This window comes from Dryobates pubescens, chromosome 13 (assembly GCF_014839835.1).
Source record: "Dryobates pubescens isolate bDryPub1 chromosome 13, bDryPub1.pri, whole genome shotgun sequence".
NCBI lineage: Eukaryota > Metazoa > Chordata > Aves > Piciformes > Picidae > Dryobates > Dryobates pubescens.
The window spans coordinates 19,776,813-19,798,785 of record NC_071624.1 but is presented as its reverse complement, the minus strand read 5'-3'; the positions used below and the strand labels follow the sequence as shown (position 1 = coordinate 19,798,785).

The following is a 21,973-nucleotide window of genomic DNA, read 5'->3' as shown; positions in this document are numbered from 1 at the left end:
CTGCTCACATGGAACCTCCTGGCTGCCACTATGTGCCCCTTACCCTGTCCCTGGGCACCACTGAGCAGAGCCTGGCCCCAGCCTCTTGCCCCCCAGCCTTTAGCTCTTGCTGAGCATTGCTCAGCTGCCCTCTGGGGCTGCTCTTCTGCAGGCTCTCAGCCTTTGCTGCTCCCAGAGCTGCTCCAGGCCCCTCAGCAGCTCTGCAGCCTCCCCTGGACTCTCCCCAGCAGGTCTCTGTCTCTCTTGAGCTGGGGAGCCCAGAGCTGGCCCCAGGACTGCAGCTGTGGCCCCACCAGGACACAGCATAGGGAGAGAGAACCTCCTGGGCCTGCTGGCCACACTCTCCTCCCTGCCCCCTGGGGATCCTTGGCCTTTACCGGCGCCGGGGCCGCACTGCTGCTCCCGGGTGAGCTCCGGCACGCGCGACCCCGGCACAGCACACACCGGCACCAGCAGCCGCACCGGTTCTAGGGGGCACCGGTGATGCCGGGGCAGGACATTCCCTCGGCCCAACCGTTCCTCAGCCAGCAGCCCCGGAGCGCCCGCAGGCCCCTCCCGTACTCACCTGCCTCAGCCCCCGGGGCCGGAGCCCCCTGCCGCCGGGGACCTGCCGGGGCCGAGCTCCGGGGGCAGCCGTACGGCGGCGGGAGGCGGCGGGAGCCACGCCGGAGCCGGGGCAGCGAGAACCATCGCGGCCGCGGAGGCTGCCAGCGCCCCGCCGGGGGCTGCCAGCTTCCCGCCGCCGCCCCCCGGAAGTACTCGGCCGCGGCCCCGCCCCGCCCCGCGCGGCCCGCGCCCCCTGGCGGCTTGACCCGGAAGCGGTTCCCGCAGCGCTGACGGTGCCCGGCCCCGCCCCGCGCTCCCCCTGGCGGCCTGACCCGGAAGCGGTTCCCGCAGCGCTGACGGTGCCCGGCCCCGCGTCCCGCAGGCTCTATGGCTCCCAAGGGCGGCCCCGGCGGGCGGCAGCAGTCGGAGGAGGATTTGCTGCTGCAGGACTTCAGCCGAAACCTCTCGGCCAAATCCTCGGCGCTCTTCTTCGGCAACGCCTTCATCGTCTCCGCCATCCCCATCTGTGAGCCGCGCCGAGCGCCCGCCGCGGGGAGAAGGGGCAGGCCCCGAGCGGGGGAAGCAGCCCCTGAGCGGGGGCAGCGGATCGTGAAGAAGGGGTGGGGGGAAGCAGGCCCCGAGGAGTGGCAGCAGACCCCGAGCGGGGGACGCAGATCATGGTGGGGGGCGGGAAGCAGATCGGGGGGGAAGCAGACCCCAAGGAGTGGCAGCAGACCGTGGCGGGGAGGGGGTCGCGGGGCAAAGCAGGCCCCGAGGAGTGGCGGCAGGCGCCGAGGTGGGCAAGCAGATCATTGGGGAGGGCGGGGGGGGCGGTGGTTAGAGGTTTCCCGCAGCCCTCCTGGGGCTCCCGGCCCGCCGCCGGGCGCGGCTCGCAGTCCGGGGGCTGCTTGAGCCTTCCCTTGCCCCCAGCTTTGATGCGGCGCCCCCCGCAGGGTGCTGCCGGCCGGCTGCGTGCGGCGCGGGGTCCGGCTCGGGCAGGGGAGGTGTCGGGGGGGCGCTGCGCGGACGGAGGAGCTGCCGGCGGGGCTCTGACGTGTCAGTGCCGGCGCTGCCCGCGGTGGGCAGGCTGCTGACGTGGTCCCTCGCAGGACCCCTTCCAGCCGCAGGCACAAGGGATTTCTCTCCGGGAAAAGTATCTTTAACGCAGTTCGAGCACCTCCACCCCATCCCCCGCGGCTCGTTGGGGGGGAATTGGCGTTGGGGTGGCAGGAGCTGTGGAGGACTCCCGTGGAGGAGGCAGAGGAGAGAGAAACCACTCAAGATGTGGGGTTTTTTATCCCTTCTCAGGGCTTTACTGGAGGATATGGCACATGGACCTTGTTCAGTCTGCAGTCCTCTACAGTGTTATGACCCTCATCAGTACCTACCTGGTAGCTTTTGCCTACAAGAATGTCAAGTTTGTCCTCAAGCACAAGTGAGTGGTTGGGGGCTGGGGGGAGCACACTGCAGTGGTCAACGGTTTAGCAAAAGGCAAAGCATTTCTTGGGGGGGTTTTGGGGGGGTTTTGATGAAGAAGAATGTCTGCAATACCACTCCACAAGCTGTTTTAATCAGAACTGTCTGCTACTTGGCTGCTTTGGGGTTGTTTTTTCCTCTCTTGTAATTATGGAACATCTGCCTGGGTGTGTGCCTGTGGGACCAGCTCTGGGTGATCCTGCTTTAGAGCAGTTAGAATCAGAGAACTGTCAGGCTTGGAAGAGAGCTCAAGGCTCAGCCAGCCCCAACCCCCTGCCATGGGCAGGGACACCTCACACCACAGCAGGTTGCTCACAGCCACATCCAGCCTGGCTGCAAACACCTCCAGGCAGGAGGCTTCCACCACCTCCCTGGGCAGCCTGTGCCAGGCTCTCACCACCCTCCTGGGGAACAACTTCTTCCTCACATCCAATCTCAATCTCCCCACTTCTAGTTCTGCTCCATCTCCCCCAGTCCTATCCCTCCCTGACACCCTCACAAGTCCCTCCCCAGCTTTCCTGCAGCCCCCTGCAGATCCTGGAAGGCCACAAGGAGGTCTCCTGGGAGCCTTCTCCTCTCCAGCCTGCACAACCCCAGCTCCCTCAGGCTGTGCTCACAGGACAGTTGGATGATATCAAGAAGTCCTTTCCACCCCTCCCCCACCATGCTGGGATTCTCTCATTCTGTAGATAATTAGTCTAATTAATCTAATCAGTTTTTCTTCCCAGCAAGAGAGATTGGCCACTGGGATGTGCTGCCCAGGGAGGTGGTGGAGTCCCCATCCCTGGAGGTGCTCAAGAAAGGCTTGGATGTGGCACTTGGAGCCATGGTTTGGTTCTCAGGAGGTGTTAGGGATTAGGTCAGAGGTTTGAGTTGAGGACCTCTGAGGTCTTTTCCAAGCTGCTTGATTCTGAGTCTGAAACTCCAAGCAAGCAGCAGGATTGGTCTCTCAGCTCCCTCCTGGCTTGAGGCAGCCTAGGATTTTCTTATTGCTTGTTAGAACAGAATGGAATTAGAGTAGAGTAGAATAGAGTAGACTGAAATTAGAATAGAATAGAGTAAGAGAATAGAATTACAATAGAATAGAGTAAGAGAAGAATAGAATTAGAGTAGAATAGAGAGTAGAATAGAGTGGAATTGGAGTGGAATGGGATGGGATAGAATAGAATTGGAGTGGAATGGGAGTGGAGTGGAATGGGAGTGGAGTGGGATGGGATAGAATAGAATTGGAGTGGAGTGGAATGGGAGTAGAGTAGAATGGAATAGGAGTAGAGTAGAGTGGAATGGAATGGAATTAGAATAGACTTAGAATAGACCAAACCAGGCTGGAAAAGGCCTTTGAGCTCCTCCAGTCCAACCTCTCCCCCAGCCCCACCTGCTCAGCTCAGCCTTGGCCCCAAGGGCCCCCTCCAGGCTCTCTGTTGCCCTTGAGCTCAGCCAGCCTGTTTGGTGTCGCCACGAAGCTGCCCCCTTCAGTGTGAATGCAGCTCCCCCCCAAGCCCCAGGGAAGCTTTCCCTTGGCTCTTCCAGCTTCAGGGGCTGGTTTCTCCCTCTGCAGGGTGGCACAGAAAAGGGAAGACGCTGTTTCCAAGGAGGTGACTCGCAAGCTCTCCGAGGCAGACAACAGGAAGATGTCTCGGAAGGAGAAGGATGAAAGGTAACTCTCTTGGGCCCTCCTGGCTTGCAGCAGTGCCTGGAATCTCTGAGATCTCCAGGCAGGTTGTTAGGGAGTAGAGCTCTGGGCTGGCTTTTAATGTGCAGATGCAGGGGTTTGGCTTTAGTGACTGAGTCTGGCAGCTGGCTGGGCCAGCAGCAGCAGTTCCTGCCCCCTGGCTGTCAGAATGGTGGCTCTGAAGGGCTGCCCTCAATCTCAATCCACCCAAACCCAACCTCTCTGCTTGCTCCCAGGATTCTGTGGAAGAAAAATGAAGTTGCAGACTATGAAGCAACAACTTTCTCCATCTTCTACAACAATACTCTCTTCCTGGTCCTGGTCATCATTGCTTCCTTCTTTGTGCTGAAGAACTTCAACCCCACTGTGTATCCTTCACTGCCCAAGCTGCTAACAGAGTCTTGTCCATAGGTTCATAGGGTGGAAAGCAGCTTAAAGATCATCTAGATCCAACCTCCCACCAGCCCAGCTTGCTCAGGGCCTCATCCAGCCTGGGACTGACCATCCCCAGGGAGGAGGACAGCCACAACCTCCCTGGGCAACCTTCAGGTTGCCCAGGGAGGTTGTGGCTGTCCTCCTCCCTGGAAGTGTTCAAGCCCAGCTTGGACAGGAGAAACTTCCAGGGAGGGGACAGCCACAACCTCCCTGGGCAACCTGAGCCAGGGTCTCACCACCACCATCCTCACAAATCTCTTCTCTGCTGCCTGAGTCTCCCTCTTTCAGTTCCAAACCATCCCCCCCATGTCCTGGCCCAGCAGGCTCTGCTCACAAGCCTGTCCCCAGCTTTCTGCTCAGTGCCTTGAAGCACTGCAAGGCCAGCAGGAGGTCTCCCTGGAGCCTTCTTTCCTCCAACCTCAACTCCCTCACAGCAAAGGTTCTCTTTCCACTCCCTCCTCTGTCCAAAGGAGTTCAAGCTGTGGACCAAGGCACATCCTTAACCTTCTCCCTCCAGGAACTACATCCTGTCCATCAGTGCTTCCTCTGGCCTGATTGCTCTGCTGTCTACAGGCTCCAAGTAGACCCCAAACCCCCACAGCAGTTGGGTTCTGCCATTCACCAAAGGAGGAGGGACACACAGTGATTGTTGGGGGGGGGGGGTGTGGATGCTTGAGGGTCTGGCAGGGAGGGGTTGGCTCCAGCCTGATGGAATTGCAGCTCCATTTGCTGCCTTTCCATGGTGTTAGGCCATAGTTCACTTCTGGTTGGGTTTTGCTTGGCAGTGGGAGGGGGCAGAAGCCTGGGAGCAGTCAGCAAACCTCACTGAGAAGCAGCACCTCTGGGTGTGGTGGGGCCACAGGCACACCTTGAAGGGGCTGCTGGCACACCAGCACAGGGGGCTGCACTCAAAAACCTTGCCCCAGGGCTCTCCTGTGGGGTTGGGGACTGAGCCAAAGCCACTCAGCATGAAGGGACAAAGCCACCCTGTCCTGGCTGTAACTTGGGGAGCTTTAATAAAAGGTTTGCTTTGGTCATTTGGGTCTTTGCCTTTCCACTCTTAATGGGGGGGGGGGGAATAAAAAGGTCTTTTCCTGGGCAAGCAGTGAGAGCAGGCTCTGTGTGTGGGGGCAGAAGAGCTCAGCTCTGCTGCTTCCAGAAGAGAGCAGTCCTCAAATGAGAGGCTCCTAGAATGGGTTGGGTGGGAAGGGACCTTCAAGATCAGCCAGTTCCAAGCCTCCTGCCATGGGCAGGGACACCTCCCACCAGCCCAGGCTGCTCAGGGCCTCATCCAGCCTGGTCTTGAACACCTCCAGGGAGGAGGACAGCCACAACCTCCCTGGGCAACCTGAGGTTGTGGCTGTCCTCCTCCCTGGGGAGGTTGTGGCTGTCCTCCTGCCTGGAGGTGTCCAAGCCCAGGTTGGACAGGAGAAACACCTCCAGGGAGGGGACAGCCACAGCCTCCCTGGGCACCCTGGGCCAGGGTCTCCTCACCCTCCCTGGAAAGGACTTCTTCCAGTCTCAGTCTCCCAGCTCTTGGAGCTCTTTGCCCACCTCCATGACTCTGGTAAGCCCAGCCCAGCCCTTTGCTCCCCAGCTCTGCCCAACTCCCCCAGCCCAAGCTGACTGTGCCTTGACCAGGGGAGGCAGCTGAAGGGCAGCATGGCCCTGGAGGGGCTGGGGTGGGGAGGGTGATACCTACCCAGCTTCCACCTGAACCCCTGCTGGTGCCAAGTGCAGCTGGCTGTGAGCAAGAGGCCTCCCAGGAGAAGATGAGATGCACAAAATGCTTTTATTGTGTCCAAGCAGCAGCCAAGGTCAGAGCTGCCTTGCTGGGTAGTGCAGCAGCCAAGTTCAGTTACACACAGCTCATCAGAGTAAAGACAGGAGGAGACAACTCAGGCAGGAGGAGCTGCTCAGGTGGCTCACACCTCCTGCAGCTCAGCCTGGGGGGAAGGGAGTAGGATACAAGGGTCCTACAAAGAACTGTACACAGCTGAACCCCCTGGGAAGCACTCCAGGAGCAGGAAATGCTGACTGAAATCATCTTACAAAGCCAGCTGGTGCTAGAGGATGGGGGAAAGGAGCAGAGAAATATTTACTGCCAGCTCCTGGGGAGGGATGAAGGAACCAAAACAACCCTGAAGATGTCTTCACATTCCTGCAGGGCTTCCTTATGGCCAGTTCCAGAAGTTAAAGCACTGACTCTGCCCTTGTGGCCCAGAGGGCCAATGGTGTCCTGCAGTGCAGCAGGGAAAGTGTGGCCAGCAGGGCTAGGGAGGTTCTCCTCCCCCTGGGGAGGCCACACCTGGAGTCCTGGGTCCAGCTCTGGGCTCCCCCAGGTCAAGGGAGACAGAGACCTGCTGCAGAGAGTCCAGAGGAGAGCTGTGAGGATGCTCAGGGGGCTTGAGCAGCTCTCCTGTGAAGAAAGGCTGAGAGCCCTGGGGCTGCTGAGGCTGGAGAGGAGAAGGCTGAGAGGGATCTGATCAATGTCTATCAATAGCTGAGGGGTTGGGGGGGGGAGGGCAAGAAGCAGGGACCAGGCTCTTGTCAGTGGTGTCCTGAGGCAGGCCAAGGGGCAGTGGGCACAGACTGGGGCCCACCACCTCAGCAGGAGGAGAAACTTCTGCCCTGGGAGGCTGCTGGAGCTCTGCAGCAGGCTGCCCAGAGAGGTTGTGGAGCCTCCTGCTCTGGAGCCTTTCCAACCCCACCTGGATGTGCTCCTGGGTGATCCTGCTCTGGCAGGGGGGAGGGTTTGGATTGAATGACCTCCAGAGGTTCCTTCCAACCCTCTCCCATCCTATGCCTGCATGACAAGTGACCCTTCCACCACAGCCTGCACCTGGTTGGGCCTGGCCTGGTTTTAGCTTAAGTAATTCCTATCTGAGCCTTACCCTTGGGGCTGAGCTTTCTGCCTGTCCTCTTCTGACCTGCTGCTCAGAACAGCCTCCCAGGAGCACTCCAGACCTGAGAGAATGATGGAGTTAGGAGCTGGGCTATCTAATACAGCCTGGGGGGGTGATGAGGTGGAGAGCAGCCCTGTAGAGAAGGACCTGGGGGTGCTGGTGGGGGAGAAGCTGGGCAGGAGCCAGCAATGGGCACCAAGGGCTGCCCTTGGCCTTCTGGGCTGCCAGTGCCCATTGCCACAGATGGAGAGAGGGGATCCTGCCCCTCTGCTCTGGGGAGACCTCACCTGCAGGGCTGTGGGACCCCCAATACTAGAAGGGCCTGGAGCTGCTGGAGAGGGTCCAAAGGAGGCCACCAAGATGCTCAGAGGGCTGCAGAACCTCCCCTATGGGGACAGGCTGAGAGAGTTGGGGCTGTTCAGCCTAGGGAAGGCTCCAGGGAGACCTCAGAGCAGCTTTCCAGGACCTGAAGGGGAGCTGCAGGCAGGATGGGAAGAGACTGCTCAGAAGGGACTGGGGGGATAGGGTGAAGGGCAAGGGTTTGGGACTGGAGCAGGGCAGAGTTAGGTTGGACACCAGGAGGAAGTTCTGCACAGGGAGGCTGGGGAGACACTGCCCAGGGAGGTGGCTGAGGCTCCATCCCTGGAGACATTCAAGATCAACCTGGATGTGTCCCTGGGCAGCTTGCTGCAGCTGGAGCTGTCCCTGGGGCTGCAGGGGGGGTGGACAAGATGCCCTTGGAGGCTGCCCTTGGACCTGATGCCCTCTCTGCATCTGTGGGAATCCTCACCTGCAGGGCTGGGGCCAGCTGTGGGACCCCCCAACACAAGAAGGACCTGGAGCTGCTGGAGAGGGTCTAAAGGAGGCCACCAAGGTGATCAGAGGGGTGGAAAACTTCTCCTGTGGGGACAGGCTGAGAGACACTGCCCAGGGAGGGGGCTGAGGCTCCATCCCTGCAGCCATCCAAGCTCAGCCTGGAGCTGTCCCTGGGCAGCCTGCTGCAGCTGGAGCTGTCCCTGGGGCTGCAGGGGGGTTGGACAGGCTGCCCTGGGAGGCTGCCCTGGGAGGCTGCCCTGGGAGGCTGCCCTGGGACCTGATGCACTCTCTGCTCCTGTGGGAATCCCTCCCTTGCTCCCTGCCTGACCTCCTCCACTCAGCTCAAGAGGGCAAACCCTGAAAGTTGGAGCTTCTGAGCTCTTCACCCTGAAGCAACTCTGGAGCTGAGGCTTCCCCAGGGGTGGCTTTTATTCAGAGCTGAAGCTGCAGCTGCCTTTTCTTCTTTTGGTTTGGTTTTTCTTCTTCTTCTTCTTCTTTTTTTTTTTGTCTTCATTGAAAAAATAAATCTGTACATCCTTCTTGGCATGCCCAGGTGCCTGAAGCTTAGAAAGGAGTCAGTGCTGCTGCTGCTGCTGCTGCTTTGGTTTTGCTTTGCAAGTGTTGGGGGTTGGTTGGTTCTTGGTTGGCTCTTGGTTGGCCGTTGGTTTTCTACAGCACAAAGCAGGAGGTGCTAAGAATAAAGTCAAAACCAAACTGAAGTCGATCAAGAGGAAGAAAATCCAAGGTCATTCTTGGTTAGGAGAGAGAGGGAGGGGGGAGAGGGGGAGGGAGAAAGGGGGAGAGGGGGGAGAGGGGGAGGGAGAAAGGGGGAGGGGGGAGAGGGGGAGGGGGGAGAGGGAGAAAGGGGGGGGAGGGGGGAGAGGGAGAAAGGGGGGGGAGGGGGGAGAGGGAGAAAGGGGGGGGAGGGGGGAGAGGGAGAAAGAGGGGGGGAGGGGGGAGAGGGAGAAAGAGGGGGGGAGGGGTAGAGGGAGAAAGAGGGGGGGAGGGGGGAGAGGGAGAAAGAGGGGGGGAGGGGTAGAGGGAGAAAGAGGAGGGGGAGAGGGAGAAAGAGGGAGGGGGAGAGGGAGAAAGAGGGAGGGGGAGAGGGAGAAAGAGGGAGGGGGAGAGGGAGAAAGAGGGAGGGGGAGAGGGAGAAAGAGGGAGGGGGAGAGGGAGAAAGAGGGAGGGGGAGAGGGAGAAAGAGGGAGGGGGGAGGGGGAGAGGGAGAAAGAGGGAGGGGGGAGGGGGAGAGGGAGAAAGAGGGAGGGGGGAGGGGGAGAGGGAGAAAGAGGGAGGGGGGAGGGGGAGAGGGAGAAAGAGGGAGGGGGGAGGGGGAGAGGGAGAAAGAGGGAGGGGGAAAAAGGGGGAGGGGGAAAAAGGGGGAGGGGGAAAAAGGGGGAGGGGGAAAAAGGGGGAGGGGGAAAAAGGGGGAGGGGGAAAAAGGGGGAGGGGGAAAAAGGGGGAGGGGGAAAAAGGGGGAGGGGGAAAAAGGGGGAGGGGGAAAAAGGGGGAGGGGGAAAAAGGGGGAGGGGGAAAAAGGGGGAGGGGGAAAAAGGGGGAGAGGGAAAAAGGGGGAGAGGGAAAAAGGGGGAGAGGGAAAAAGGGGGAGAGGGAAAAAGGGGGAGAGATCTTGACTGTGCTTTGGAATTTCACTGCAGGTTAGGAGCAAGAGCAGAGAGCTGGAAGGATCCAGCGGCAGGAGAAGACAGCGAGCAGCAAGCAGGCTGCTGAATGGTTCTGGTGGGAGGAAGTCAGAGCTGTCCTGGTGCACAGAGCCCTTGGGAGACCATGCAGGCCAAGGAGCTCCTGTGGCACCTTAGGACCTGTAGTCCTTCTTGCTGTAGGGCTTGTTCCCCAGGATGTTGTCAATCTCGTTGACAATGTGGGAGGTCATCTTTGGGAGGACCTGAAGGGGAGAGAGAACTGAGGGTTAATGGAGCTGCCATGAGAGGGAGACCACATGGACACCTGCACCTCACCACAAGAAAGCTTCCTCCCAGGGTGTCCACACTGGCACCCACCAGTCACCAAGTAGTGGCCATGGTCTTGTTGGACTTGATGATCTTGGAGGTCTTTCCCCAGAATGGGTTGGGTTGGAAAAGGCCTCCAGGATCATCCAGTCCAACCTTCAACCCAAGCCCACCATGGCCACCAAACCCTGGCCCCAGGTGCTATGGCCACAGGCTTCTGGAAGCCCTCCAGGGCTGGGGACTCCACCACCTCCCTGAACAACCTGTTCATAGATTCACAGAATGGGTTGGGAGGGACCTTCAAGACCATCCAGCTCCAACCCCTCCCACCAGCCCAGCTTGCTCAAGGCCTCATCCAGCCTGGCCTTGACCACCTCCAGGCAGGGGCTATCCCTGGGATGGTGTTATCCCCCCCAGCATGGAGCTGAGCCCTCCACCTCAGCTGAGATGCCACCACCTTGCACTTGCCTGTATGGCTCCAAGGTTCTCTATCAGCTGCTCTGGGTTGGAAGATCCCAGGAGGACAGAGCTCACCCCTTCGTTCCTCAGGCACCATGCTGGGGACAAAGCCAGAAGATAGTCAGGAACCTGCTCCAGCCCCTAGCAGCTGCCAGAGCTTCTCTCTCTCTTTGAAGGGTAAGGACATTGTTTGGCTGAACAAGATGCTGCCAAGAGTCTGGCCCCAGCCTCTTGCCCCCCAGCCTTTAGCTCTTGCTGAGCATTGCTCAGCTGCCCTCTGGGGCTGCTCTGCTCCAGGCTCTCAGCCTTTGCTCCTCACAGAGCTGCTCCAGGCCCCTCAGCAGCTCTGCAGCCTCCCCTGGACTCTCCCCAGCAGGTCTCTGTCCCTCTTGAGCTGGGGAGCCCAGAGCTGGCCCCAGGACTGCAGCTGTGACCTCACCAGGGCAGAGAAGGGGAGAAGTAGAACCTCCCTTGCCCTGCTGCCCACACTCTTCCTCATGAACCCCAGGACACCACTGACCTTCCTGGCCCTGAGGGCACACTGCTGGCTCATGGTGGACCTTGCTGTCCCCCAGCACTGCCAGGTCCTTCTCCTTGGAGCTGCTCCCCAGCAGGTCCCCCCTTCCCTCCCCTGTGCTGCTGCAGGAGGTTGTTGCTCCCTGGGCACACCCAGAGGAGTCCCTGAGCTCCAGGGGCTCATGCAAGGTTTCCCCTGCACTCCCCTTCCAACACCCCCTAAACCTGCACTTCAGAGAGCTTCCCTGCAGCCCAGGGGGATGGTGTGACACCATCAGAGGGGGGAAGGTGTGCTGGCAGTGTCCCTCCCTGGCACCTACCCACGGCCAGCTGTGGCAGCGTGCAGCCCAGGCGCTCGGCGATGGGCGACAGATCCTTCAGCTTCCCCTGCTGCTTCCTGCCCTCCTCGCTGATGATCTTCTCCTTCAGCCACTGGTAGCACTGCAGATCACACAAGCACAGCATGCCAGGGGCTGGAAGGGACCTCTGGAGGTCATCCAGTGCTCTCCCACCCAGGGCAGGGCACACAGAGCACATCCAGGGGGGGTTGGAAGCTCTCCAGAGAAGCTCTCCACAGCCTCTCTGGGCAGCCTGCTCCAGGGCTCCAGCAGCCTCACACCAAACAACTTTCTCCTCCTGTTGAGGTGGAACCTCCTGGGTTCCAGTTTGTGCCCATTGCCCCTTGGCCTGTCTCTGGGCACCACTGAGCAGAGCCTACCCCCTCCACTTGCCCCCCACCCCTCAGCTATTGATAGACATTGATCAGATCCTCTCTCAGCCTTCTCCTCTCCAGCCTCAGCAGCCCCAGGGCCCTCAGCCTTTCTTCATAGGAGAGCTGTTCCAGTCCCTTCATCATCCTCACAGCTCTCCTCTGGACTCTCTGCAGCAGGTCTCTGTCTCTCTTGACCTGGGGGAGCCCAAAACTGGACACAGTACTCCAGGTGTGGCCTCCCCAGGGCAGAGCAGAGGGGGAAGAGAACCTCCCTGGCCCTGGTGTCTACTGAAGCACACAAGAGAGCATCTCCCACCAGGGGAAACTTAAAGCATTTGAAAATGCCACATCCAGCACAGGAGGCAGCAGCAGCAGCTCAGGGACAGCTCTTTGGTACCAAGAGCAAGCACAGCAGGACTTGGTTGGCCCTTGGAGGAACCTACACAGAACCATAGAATTGTCAGGGTTGGAAGGGAGCTCAAGGCTCAGCCAGCCCCAGCCCCCTGCCATGGGCAGGGACACCTCACACCACAGCAGGTTGCTCACAGCCACCTCCAGCCTGGCTGCAAACACCTCCAGGCAGGAGGCTTCCACCACCTCCCTGGGCAGCCTGTGCCAGGCTCTCACCACCCTCCTGGGGAACAACTTCTTTCTCACAGCCAATCTCAATCTCCCCACTTCTAGTTTTGCTCCATCCCCCCCAGTCCTATCCCTCCCTGACCCCCTCAGAAGTCTCTCTCCCTCCAAAGGGATTGTTTAGGATGATCTCTGTTGTCTTTTTTTCCCCACACCCAGTAGTGATTTGTTTACTTTCCTGCTCAAGAGCTGTGAACAGCTTTAAAGGCAGAGCCTAAAGCTGCCACAGCACTGCAGTGGGCAGCCAGAGCCTCTTCCTCAGCCAGGTCCTCCCCACTTTGGAGTGTGGCTGCCAGAGAAACTGAGCTGATCTCTGGACACAGACCATGCAGCAGCTTCTCTCTCCAGGCCTCTCTTTCCCTTTCCCCTTCCCCTTCTGTCTCCTCCTCTCCAACCATACCTTCAGTGCAGCCCTTGAGCTTTCTGGGACCCCATTGCCATATTTCCCTGAGATGATGCCACAGGCAAGTGGAGACCACGTCATGGCTCCAACTCCTGCAGAGAAACACAAGGAAAGAGAGTCAGGGGGAGAGGAGGGCTGGGAGCACCCAGAGTTCCCTCCAAAAGAGGACTTTCTGGCTGAAAACAATAAAAGCAGAGCAAGTGCTGCATGGTGAGGGTTGAAAAGGACCTCTGAGCAACATCTGGTCCAGCTGCCCTGCTAGCACAGGTTGTTCATCCAGAACCTCCTCAAGAGAGGCTCCAGCCCCAGCCTGGCTCCTGCTCCAGCCAAGCACCTGAACTCCTGGGCAGATATCCCTCCAAAGGGCTTCTCCCCAGTGCCCCAAAGGGCCTCTCCCCAGTGGCTCAGAGGATACACTTGGAGACATCAGCATGTCCTGCTGGGTCTCCAGGAGCAAGCAGAGCCCCGGCAGCTGACACCTCTTTCCCCCAGGGGCACACTGAGCTGCTTGTTCCTTGCAGGACATCAGATGGGTCACTGTCTGCCCCCCTTCAGGGCAGGGCTGGAGAGCACTCTTCCCCTCCAGAGCCCCAGGTGAAGCTCTTGGTGCTTCATCCTGCGCAGGAAAGAGCCCAGAGTGCCAGCAGGCCCCCACTGTACCTATTTTATGGTATAACTCAGGCAGCTGAACCTCCACCTTCTCCCTCTGGAAGAGATGGTACTCAGCTTGCTCACACACGGGGGGGATCATGTTGAACTGCCTGGCCACAGAGTAGGCTTCCTGCAGACAGAGCCAGCAGAGGGAGAACTTTGTTAAGCAGAATCACCTTGCAGGGCAGGACCCAGCAGCCAATCCTCCTGGAGGCTCCAGGAACCAGCAGCCTCAGGTCCTGCCGCCCCTAGGCAAGCTCCTTCCCATCTACCAAGGCGGGAACCTGCCCCGGCCCTGCCTGCGCTGCTGTCCCGCTGTCCCTGTGCCCCACCACCACCCTCTGCCTCCTCCAGCCCAAAGCTGCTTCAGAGCCAGCTCAGTGGCAACCCAGCCAACCTCCCAGCTGAGAAAGGACCCCAGAGTGGCTGGGGTTGGAGAGGACCTTCCGAGGTCACCCAGCCCAAGCCCCCAGCAGGGACATCTGCAGCTAGAGCAGGTGGCTCAGAGCCCCAGGCAGGCTGACCTGGCATGGCTGCAGGTGTGGGGCAGCTCCCACCTCCCTGGGCAACAAGAAATGCTCCTGGCAAAGCACTGAGGGGGAGAGGGCAGCACCCTGGTGGCCCCAGCCCGAGGCAAAGCCTGGACATGGCCTGCTTGAAGTGGTGCTGACCGTGGGGCTCCTGCCCTGTGTGGGGACCATCCCCAGCAGAGCAGCAGCTCCAATGCTCCTGCAGCTGGGAGCCACATCTCAAGGGCATGGGCATCCAACAGGCACTCCACCCAAAGCCCTGAAGCCAGCCCAAATGAACCCCAAATGAACCAGCCCCCAGTTAAATGAGCTGAGACATCAGCCCCCCCAGCCTGCCTCCTCCCCACGAGTTTGGCTCCTCCTGGAAGAGGCTTTAGCAGGATCACAGATCACAGGGTGGCAGGGGTTGGAAAGGACCTCTGGAGATCTTCCAGTCCAACCCCCTGCCAGAGCAGGAGCAGAGAACCCAGCCCAGGTCACACAGGAACACATCCAGGCAGGGCTGGGAAGGCTCCAGGGAAGGAGACTCCAGCACCTCTCTGGGCAGCCTGCTCCAGGGCTCTGGGAGCCTCACAGGGCAGAAGTTCCTCCTCATACTGAGGTGGAGCCTCCTGTGCTGCAGCTTATTAAAGCCCTGTGAGCATCTGAGTGACACCTTCCTGAGACCAGCATCTCCCCAGGGCCAGGCTGGGTGCTGTCCCCACGGCACCCAAGGGAATCAAGCACCTCATGGGGAGCGCTGGCTGCCTGTCCCAGCACAGCCACAGGGTGAGGTGGGAGGCTGCTGGCTGGAGCAGACCTCCAGGCCTCCCCAGCCCAGAAGCAGGAGGCCCAGGCTGCAGGCCAGCTGCCAGCAGGATGGAGGCTGAACAAGGCTCCAGGGCTGCCCTCCCCAGCCAAGCCTTACCATGATCTCCATGGCGCTCCAGCGCGACGTGCCCCAGTACATGGCCATGCCCTGGTTGATGACGTGGGTCATGGCCCTCACAATCTCTGCAGGGGGAGAGGGGGAGGAAGGACAGACCCAAAGGTGCTGTGAGAACCGCAGGGAGGCCTCCTGGGCAGCACCAAACCTTCCCCAGAGCCACCCAGGAACCACAGAATCAATCAGGCTGGAAAAGACCTCAGAGGTCGTCAAGGCCAAGCTGTCACCCAGCACCTCCTGACAACCCAACCATGGCTCCCAGTGCCACATCCAATCCCCCCTTGAACCCCTCCAGGGACAGGGACTCCACCACCTCCCTGGGCAGCACATCCCAAGGGCCAATCTCTCTGGCTGGGAAGAACTTTCTCCTCCCCTCCAGCCTAAACCTCCCCTGGCACAGCTTGAGACTGTGTCCTCTTGTTCTGGTGCTCATTGCCTGGGATTAGAGCCCAACCCCCACCTGGCCGCACCCTCCCTTCAGGGAGCTGTGGAGAGCAAGAAGCTCTGCCCTGAGCCTCCTCTTCTGCAGGGACACCAAGGACCTGAGCAGCTTCAGCACTGGTCAGCACCTCTGCCGCGTCCTCCCTGCTAGGGCAGGGCTGGGGGAGCGGTGGAAGCGTCAGAGTGGAGACACCGATCCCCCAGGGGGTGGAGAGAGGCTTCTGTGCCAGCCCTTGCCCAGCACCACCTGATGAAGTGTCTGTGGAAACTCGACACAGGGGGGCAGCAGCTGAGAAACCAGCTGAAGGATGGAGCAGGGGAGAGAGGGGGCTTGCATTTGCTAGCTGCCAGCACCCATCTGCCACGGAGGACAGGACAGCAGGGCTTGAAAGGGAGACCACCCCCTGCTCCAGCAGGGCTCCCCCAGCAGCTTGCCCAGCAGCACAGTGCCCGGGGGGGTTGGGAGCCCTCCACACCAGGAGACTCCACAGCCTCTCTGGGCAGCCTGCTCCAGGCCTCCAGCATTCTGAAATTACAGAAGCTGCTCCCCCTGTTCAGATGAGCTTCTGATGCTCAGTTTGTGCCCACTGCCCCTGGGCACCACTGGACAAAGCCTGGTGCCACCCTCCTGCCACACACCCTTGAAACATTGATCAGCATTGATGAGATCCCCCTCAGGCTGCTCTGCTCCACACTCCCCAGCCCCAACTCTCTTCAGCCTTTCCTCCTCACAGAGAGGTTTCAGTGCCCTCAGCCTCTCTAGAGCCCTTTGCTGTGCCCTCTCCAGCAAGTCCCTGCCCATCCTGAGCTGGGGAGCCCAGAGCTGGGCACAGTGCTCTGGCTGAGGCCTCAGCAGGGCAGGGCAGAGGGGGAGGAGGACCTCCCTAGACCTGCTGGACATGCTTTTCCTGCTGCACCCCAGGATGCCCTTGGCCTCCATGGCCACAAGGGCACAGTGCTGGCTGTGGATCATCCTCCTGTCCATGAGGACCCAGAGGTCTTCCTCCACCCATCAGCCTCCCTCCCCTTTTCCCTTTGGGGAGGCAGAAGGGTTGATGGAGAGCTTCTATCAACCACCTGGTGGCCAAGCCCAGCCCTAACCCCTGGCACATCCCAGTCCAGCCAACCCTTTTCCCTATTTCCAAGCACTTCAGCCCCAGCCTTGGCCCAGCCCAACCCCCCTACCCCCATCCCCCCCAATGCTGCCACTCTGCTGCCCACAGGCGTGCTGGGTGCCACGGGCAGCTCCACCACCACCCTTCCCATCCCTCCCATCCCTCCCATCCTCCCATCCCTGGCACCAGCTGCAGCTTCTCCCTGCATTCAGTTGTCTATTTTTTGCCAGGCTGCCACGGAGGAGTTCTGCTCAGCCTCTCATCACACGCCTCTTACACATCTCAGTCCAGGCTTGTTTGCCTTCCTCCCACCTCTACTCCTTTCCACCTAAAATGAAGTCAACTCAGAGAGGGGAGGGGGGAAAAAAAGCAAAGCAGCTGAAATCTCTCTGCTGTTGTTTCCCAGAGCTTGCTCCCAAGGGGATGGAGAAGGCTTGTGAAGAGCAACCCTGTCACCCTGGACCCCTCCAGCCTGGCACAAGTGGCAGCCCTTCAGGCTGGGGAGAGGTCCTGAAGCACAAAGGAATTGTTTCAGAGGCCAGAAAGCAGCCCCCCAGCAGCAGAAGGAGAAGTTGGGAGTGGCTGAAAGGTCTCTGATAGCAACCCTGTCACCTTCCCTCCTTGCTTTGCCAGCTCTGCAGCCTGTGCCCAGTCCCCCAGCACTGTGACAGTGTTTGGGGGGGGGTCTCATCAGGGCACTCCCCAGCAGCCTCTGTCCATGCAGGCAGAGCTGTGCTGCCCCTCGGCTGGGACAGCCTCTTGGGGTCACAGAGAGCATCTGCAGGAGCAGCTGGGGGATCAGAGCTCCTCTGCTCCAACCTCCCCACCAGGGGCAGGGACTCCTCAGCTAGCCTCAGCCTCACCCAGCCTGGCCCTGAATACCCCCAGGCAGAAGGCAGTCACGGCCTCCCTGGGCAGCCTGTGCCAGAGGCTCAGCTCCCTCCTGCTGAACAACTTCTTCCTCAGCTCCACTCTAACCCTGCTGCCTCAGCTCCAAACCAATCCCCCTTGGCCTGGCTCAGACACCCTCAGGAAAAGTCTCTCTGCAGCCTTCCTGCAGGATCCCTGCAGGTCCTGGCAGCAGCTCTGAGGTCCCCCTGGAGCCTTCTCCTCTGCAGGCTGCACAGCCCCAGCTCCCTCAGCCTGTCTTTGTCTCTGACACCCACAGAGGATGGCAGACCCCAAGCAGTGGCAGAGGAACCTCAACCTCCCTGCAGGCAGCAAATGCAGGACCCAAAAGGATCAGCCCCAGCTCATCCTCTGATGGATTTGGTTACCCCTTGCAGCATACCACCCCTGTGAGCACAACCCTCACCTGCTGGCACCAGCAGGGCACCTCTCTGGGGCACCTCTCTGGGTCAGCTCTCTGGGTCAGCTCCCAATGGCTCTCCCTCAGGAGGTGCTGTTTGCTCAGATGGGAAAAGCCTGGGCACAGCAAGGAGAGGGAGCAGGGCTGGTGCCTTGTGGGGGTAGCTGTGCACTGCCTGTGCCTGCCAGGCAGCGAGGAACCAACAGATGGCTCAGCAGATGCTCAGGGATGGAAGTGGCTTAGTAGGTGAAGCATAAAAAAAGCCCCAAGTAGGGAGGCAGCAGCAGCACCCAGGCCATTCATAAGGAGAAATGTCCTTTTTTTCACCCTGCTGCCAGCCTCACCCAGCACCAGGGCTGCTGCCAGGGGCTGCTGCCAGGATCTGCAGCGTCCTGAGAGCTGGAGAGGCCTGGGCTCAGCTGTGCCAGGCTGGCACGGGGGGGGATGTGCTCAGCACTGCCTCATCAGATGGCAACTGAGTGAGCAGGGAGGTCATTCCCCTCCCCAGGCTACATCATCTCAGCTCCCTTCCCCTCAGCAGCTGCTGCAGATCCTTGCACTGCTCCCAGGCTCCCAGGCCGGCGCCGCTCGGCCAGCAGAGGGGCAGTGCCCCCCGCCCGGGCCCCGGCGGCTCTCAGCTCCACGGGCACTAAGCGCTGCGGAGGGTCCGGCCGGAGCTGCAGGGGGAGCTGCCAGGCTCTGGGCTGGGTCTGAGCTGCGTGTGACAGCTCCTGCAGCCCGCCAGCCTTCCTCCCGCTGCCTCCCTGCCGCGGGGTGAATGGTTGTGAGAGCTCCCGGGGGCAGCAGAGGAGGGCAGGGACGGGGGCTGGGGGCCAGTGAACGGGGCACGAAGCCCAGAAGGTACCGAGGGGGACAGGACTGGGCTGCACCCGCAGGCACCAACCCCCCCGGGTGGCTACCGGCAATTAGCAGCCGTCATTAAGGCTGGCAGGCGCCCGCGGCTCCTCCACCTCCCCAGCTCCACTCCCTGCCTGGAATGCTCTGAACACCACCAGGACCATTCCCCACCACGGGGGAGGGCTGGGCAGCCGAGGCACCAAGGCTGAGCCCAGCCCTGGGCAGAGCAGCACGGCTCTCCGTGCCCAGGGGGTGCCACCGTGCCCCGAGGGGACCCTGCCATGCCCTGGGTGTCCCCATCATGCCCTGAGGGGACCCTGCCATGCCCTGGGTGTCCCCATCATGCCCTGAGGGGACCCTGCCATGCCCTGGGTGTCCCCACCATGCCCCAAAGGCACCCTGCCATGCCCTGGGTGTCCCCATCATGCCCTGAGGGGACCCTGCCATGTTCTGAGTGCCCCCATCATGCCCCAAGTAGTCTTCACCACACTCCAAAGGAACCCAACCATGCCCCAGGGGGTCCCCATCATGCCCCAAGAGGACCATGGCATCACCCAGCCGAGCCTGGCAGAGGCTCAGCTGGTGCACCCCATGCCCTTGGGGCAGTGACCCCAGGAGCTCAGCAGCTGTCTCTGGTTTCTGGCCATGCCCTGGGTCGGTTTGGGGCAACCTGGGGCCACCCTGGTGCTATGTGGGCAGCCCAGGGCACAGCAGTGCTGCCATGGTGCCCTCTCCGGAGCCGGCAGCAGCAGGGCTGTGGAGATAGAGGTTTCCTTCGACCCAGAGGCAACCTGCCTTAAAGTGCCACCCCAGACCCACTCCAGCTGAAGGAAGCAGGGAAGGAAGCCCCCCCTGGGGCAGGCAGGAGCCTCCAGCTCCCACCCAGGAGCCACAAACTCCTTTGCCTGGGGCACAGCCCAGGAGGAGGTGCAGCAGCAGCTCCCACAGCAGAGGCTTCCCTCCTCACAGCTCCAGCTTCCCCACCTCAGGGCTGAGCACAGAGCCCTGGCTTTCATCTCCAGCCAGCCCCAGCCCAGGCCAGGGGGCAGCCAGGTCCCAGCCTGGGGGGCAGCCTGCACTGACCTTCCATGGGGGTGTTGCTGTCGGGCCGGTTGGCGAACACCACGTCCACGTACTCCAGCTGCAGCCTCTGCAGGGAAGCCTTCAGCCCTGGGGACGGCAAAGCAGAGGCAGGAGCAGCTCAGAGCCAGCCACACAGCTGCTGAGGGCTGGAGCAGGCCTGGGGCTGCCTCATATACTCTGGGGGTGGGTTGAGAGCCGGCTGAAGGTCAGAGCTCAGAGGGTTGTGATCCTTGGGGCAGGGTCTGCCTGGGGACCTGTGGTGTTCCCCTGGGGTCGGGGTTGTGACCAATGGGGCAGGGTCTGCTTGGGGACCTGTGGCTGGTGCTGTCCCCCTGGGGTCAGAACTGGCTCCAGTCTTGTCCAGCAGCTTCATCAAGGACCTGGAGGAAAGGCCTGAGTGGATGCTTGACCAGTTTGTTAATGACACCAAGCTGGGAGGAGAGGCTGAGCCCCCCCAGGCTGTGCTGCCTGCAGCCTGCCCTGGCCAGGCTGAGAGCTGGGGGAGAGGAAGCTCAGGAGGCTCAGCCAGGACAAGGGCAGGGTCCTGCCCCTGGGGAGGAACAACCTCCTGCAGCAGCACAGGGAGGGGGAACCTGCTGGGGAGCAGCTCCAAGGGGAAGGAGCTGGGAGTGCTGGGGGACAGCAAAGTCCCCATGAGCCAGCAGTGTGCCCCTGGGGACAAGGAGGCCAAAGGTGGCCTGGGCTGCATGGAGAAGAGTGTGGCCAGCAAGGGAGGTTCTCTTCTCCTTCTACTCTGCTCTGGTGAGGCCATAGCTGCAGTCCTGGGGCCAGCTCTGGGCTCCCCAGCTCAAGAGAGACAGAGACCTGCTGGGGAGAGTCCAGGGGAGGCTGCAGAGCTGCTGAGGGGCCTGGAGCAGCTCTGGGAGGAGCAGAGGCTGAGAGCCCTGGGGCTGAGAGCCTGGAGCCCCAGAGGGGAGCTGAGCAATGCTCTTGGTCCTTGGGAGCAGAGCCCAATCCCCACCTGGCTCCAGCCTCCTTTCAGGCAGCTGCAGGGAGCAATGAGATCTCCTCTCAGCCTCTTCTCCAGACTGAGTCCAACCATCCTCGACCCCTTTCAATGCTGGTGCTGAGCCATGGCCCTCAGCACCACACCCCTGCCTCTCTCAAGCCCTTCCCATGGCCAAGGGCAAGCCAAAGCTGCCAATACAGGACAGGCAACTCAGCCTCCTGCTGCTTTCTGCTAGGCAGAGATCAAAGCAAGGCCTCCTCCAGCTCCTCTGCTCCCTCCTCCTGCCCTCAAACGACCCTCACATGGCACATGAACCTCAGTTCCCCTCTCCTCATTTCCCTTGGCACAAACAGCAGCTGAGCCAAGCAGTGCTGTAATCAATTAGGGCTTATCTCACAAATCACAGAGGAGCCTTAATTAGCTCCACATCCCCTGAGGAGAATCACTTCCACCTGCTGCTGGGTGGAGGGAGCTGCTCTGGTGGGATTCCAGCCCTGGATTGCTAACCTGGGGCTGCCCTGGTGGGATTCCAGCCCTGGATTGCTAACCTGGGGCTGCCCTGGGGGGAGTTCCAGCCCTGGGTTGCTCTCCTAGGAAGGCTTTGTGTGAGCAGTGAGGTTGCTCTCCCTGCTTGAGGAAAGGTGGAGAAGAGGTAGAATGGGTTGGGTGGGAAGAGACCTTCCAAGGTCACCAAGTGCAAAGCACCCTGCAGTGAACAGGGACATCCCCTGCTAGAGCAGGTTGCTCCCAAACATCCTGGCCTGGACTGGTTCCAGGGATGGGACCACCTCCAGCCTGGCTGCAAACACCTCCAGGCAGGAGGCTTCCACCACCTCCCTGGGCAGCCTGTGCCAGGCTCTCACCACCCTCCTGGGGAACAACTTCTTCCTCACAGCCAATCTCAATCTCCCCACTTCTACTTCTGCTCCATCCCCCCCAGTCCTATCCCTCCCTGACACCCTCAAAAGTCCCTCCCCAGCTTTCTTGCAGCCCCCTGCAGATCCTGGAAGGCCACAATGAGGTCCCCTGGGAGCCTTCTCCTCTCCAGCCTGCACAACCCCAACTCCCTCAGTCTGTCCTCACAGCAGAGCAGCTCCAGCCCTCTGCTCCTCCTCATGGCCCTTCTCTGGACACCTTCCAGCACCTCCAGATCCTTCCTGGCACAGAGGCTCCAGAACTGGCCCCAGAGCTCCAGCTGTGGTCTCAGCAGATTGGAGCAGAGGGGCAGAATCCCCTCCCTGCCCTGCTGGCCACACTTCTCTTGCTGCAGCCCAGGGTCTGCTTGGCTCTCTGGGCTGCCAGTGCTCCCTGCTGGCTCCTGCTGAGCCTCTCACCATCAAGTCCAACTTTCTACCTATCACCTCCTCGACCACCAGACCACATCCTCCTCCTTTTTTGAACACCAGGTCAAGCAGCCCTGGCTCATGGGAGGCCATCCCCCCATGCCCACGCCAGGGCCACTCAAGCATGAGCAGCCCCCAGCCCCACGTACCTTCAATGATGTGTTTTCTGGAGAGCCCTCTTTCTGTCTCAGCCCTGCAAAG

General features: G+C 60.8%; 2 protein-coding genes across 3 annotated transcripts in view; one reads left to right on the top strand and one right to left on the bottom strand.

Annotated features, from left to right (window-relative positions):
• Positions 1 to 884: 884 nt before the first annotated feature.
• On the top strand, positions 885 to 4,776 carry SSR3 (signal sequence receptor subunit 3). The gene is made up of 5 exons (XM_054166623.1): positions 885 to 1,072; positions 1,855 to 1,981; positions 3,581 to 3,679; positions 3,931 to 4,062; positions 4,647 to 4,776. Exons 1-5 carry the CDS (start codon positions 934 to 936, stop codon positions 4,711 to 4,713), a joined length of 564 nt encoding a protein of 187 aa, XP_054022598.1. The 5' UTR covers positions 885 to 933; the 3' UTR covers positions 4,714 to 4,776.
• A 4,702-nt stretch (positions 4,777 to 9,478) lies between these two features.
• KCNAB1 (potassium voltage-gated channel subfamily A regulatory beta subunit 1) overlaps positions 9,479 to 21,973 on the bottom strand; it is a 72,691-nt gene continuing 60,196 nt past the window's right edge. For both annotated transcript variants that reach the window (XM_009906592.2, XM_009906594.2), the window contains exons 7-14: positions 21,922 to 21,965; positions 19,460 to 19,546; positions 14,636 to 14,721; positions 13,208 to 13,328; positions 12,545 to 12,639; positions 11,117 to 11,237; positions 10,290 to 10,378; positions 9,479 to 9,757 (exon numbers count right to left, since the gene is read on the bottom strand). In XM_009906592.2, coding sequence (XP_009904894.2) covers positions 9,668 to 9,757; positions 10,290 to 10,378; positions 11,117 to 11,237; positions 12,545 to 12,639; positions 13,208 to 13,328; positions 14,636 to 14,721; positions 19,460 to 19,546; positions 21,922 to 21,965 — 733 coding nt within the window. In that variant the 3' untranslated portion in view covers positions 9,479 to 9,667. The remainder of the gene's footprint in view (positions 9,758 to 10,289; positions 10,379 to 11,116; positions 11,238 to 12,544; positions 12,640 to 13,207; positions 13,329 to 14,635; positions 14,722 to 19,459; positions 19,547 to 21,921; positions 21,966 to 21,973) is intronic.

Excerpts from the sequence above, each read along its gene's own strand:
- SSR3 (XM_054166623.1), top strand. The coding sequence starts at position 934 with ATGGCTCCCAAGGGCGGCCCCGGCGGGCGGCAGCAGTCGGAGGAGGAT. Across the intron at positions 3,680-3,930 it reads CGGAAGGAGAAGGATGAAAG|GATTCTGTGGAAGAAAAATG; the intron begins GTAACTCTCTTG and ends GCTTGCTCCCAG. Across the intron at positions 4,063-4,646 it reads AAGAACTTCAACCCCACTGT|GAACTACATCCTGTCCATCA; the intron begins GTATCCTTCACT and ends TTCTCCCTCCAG.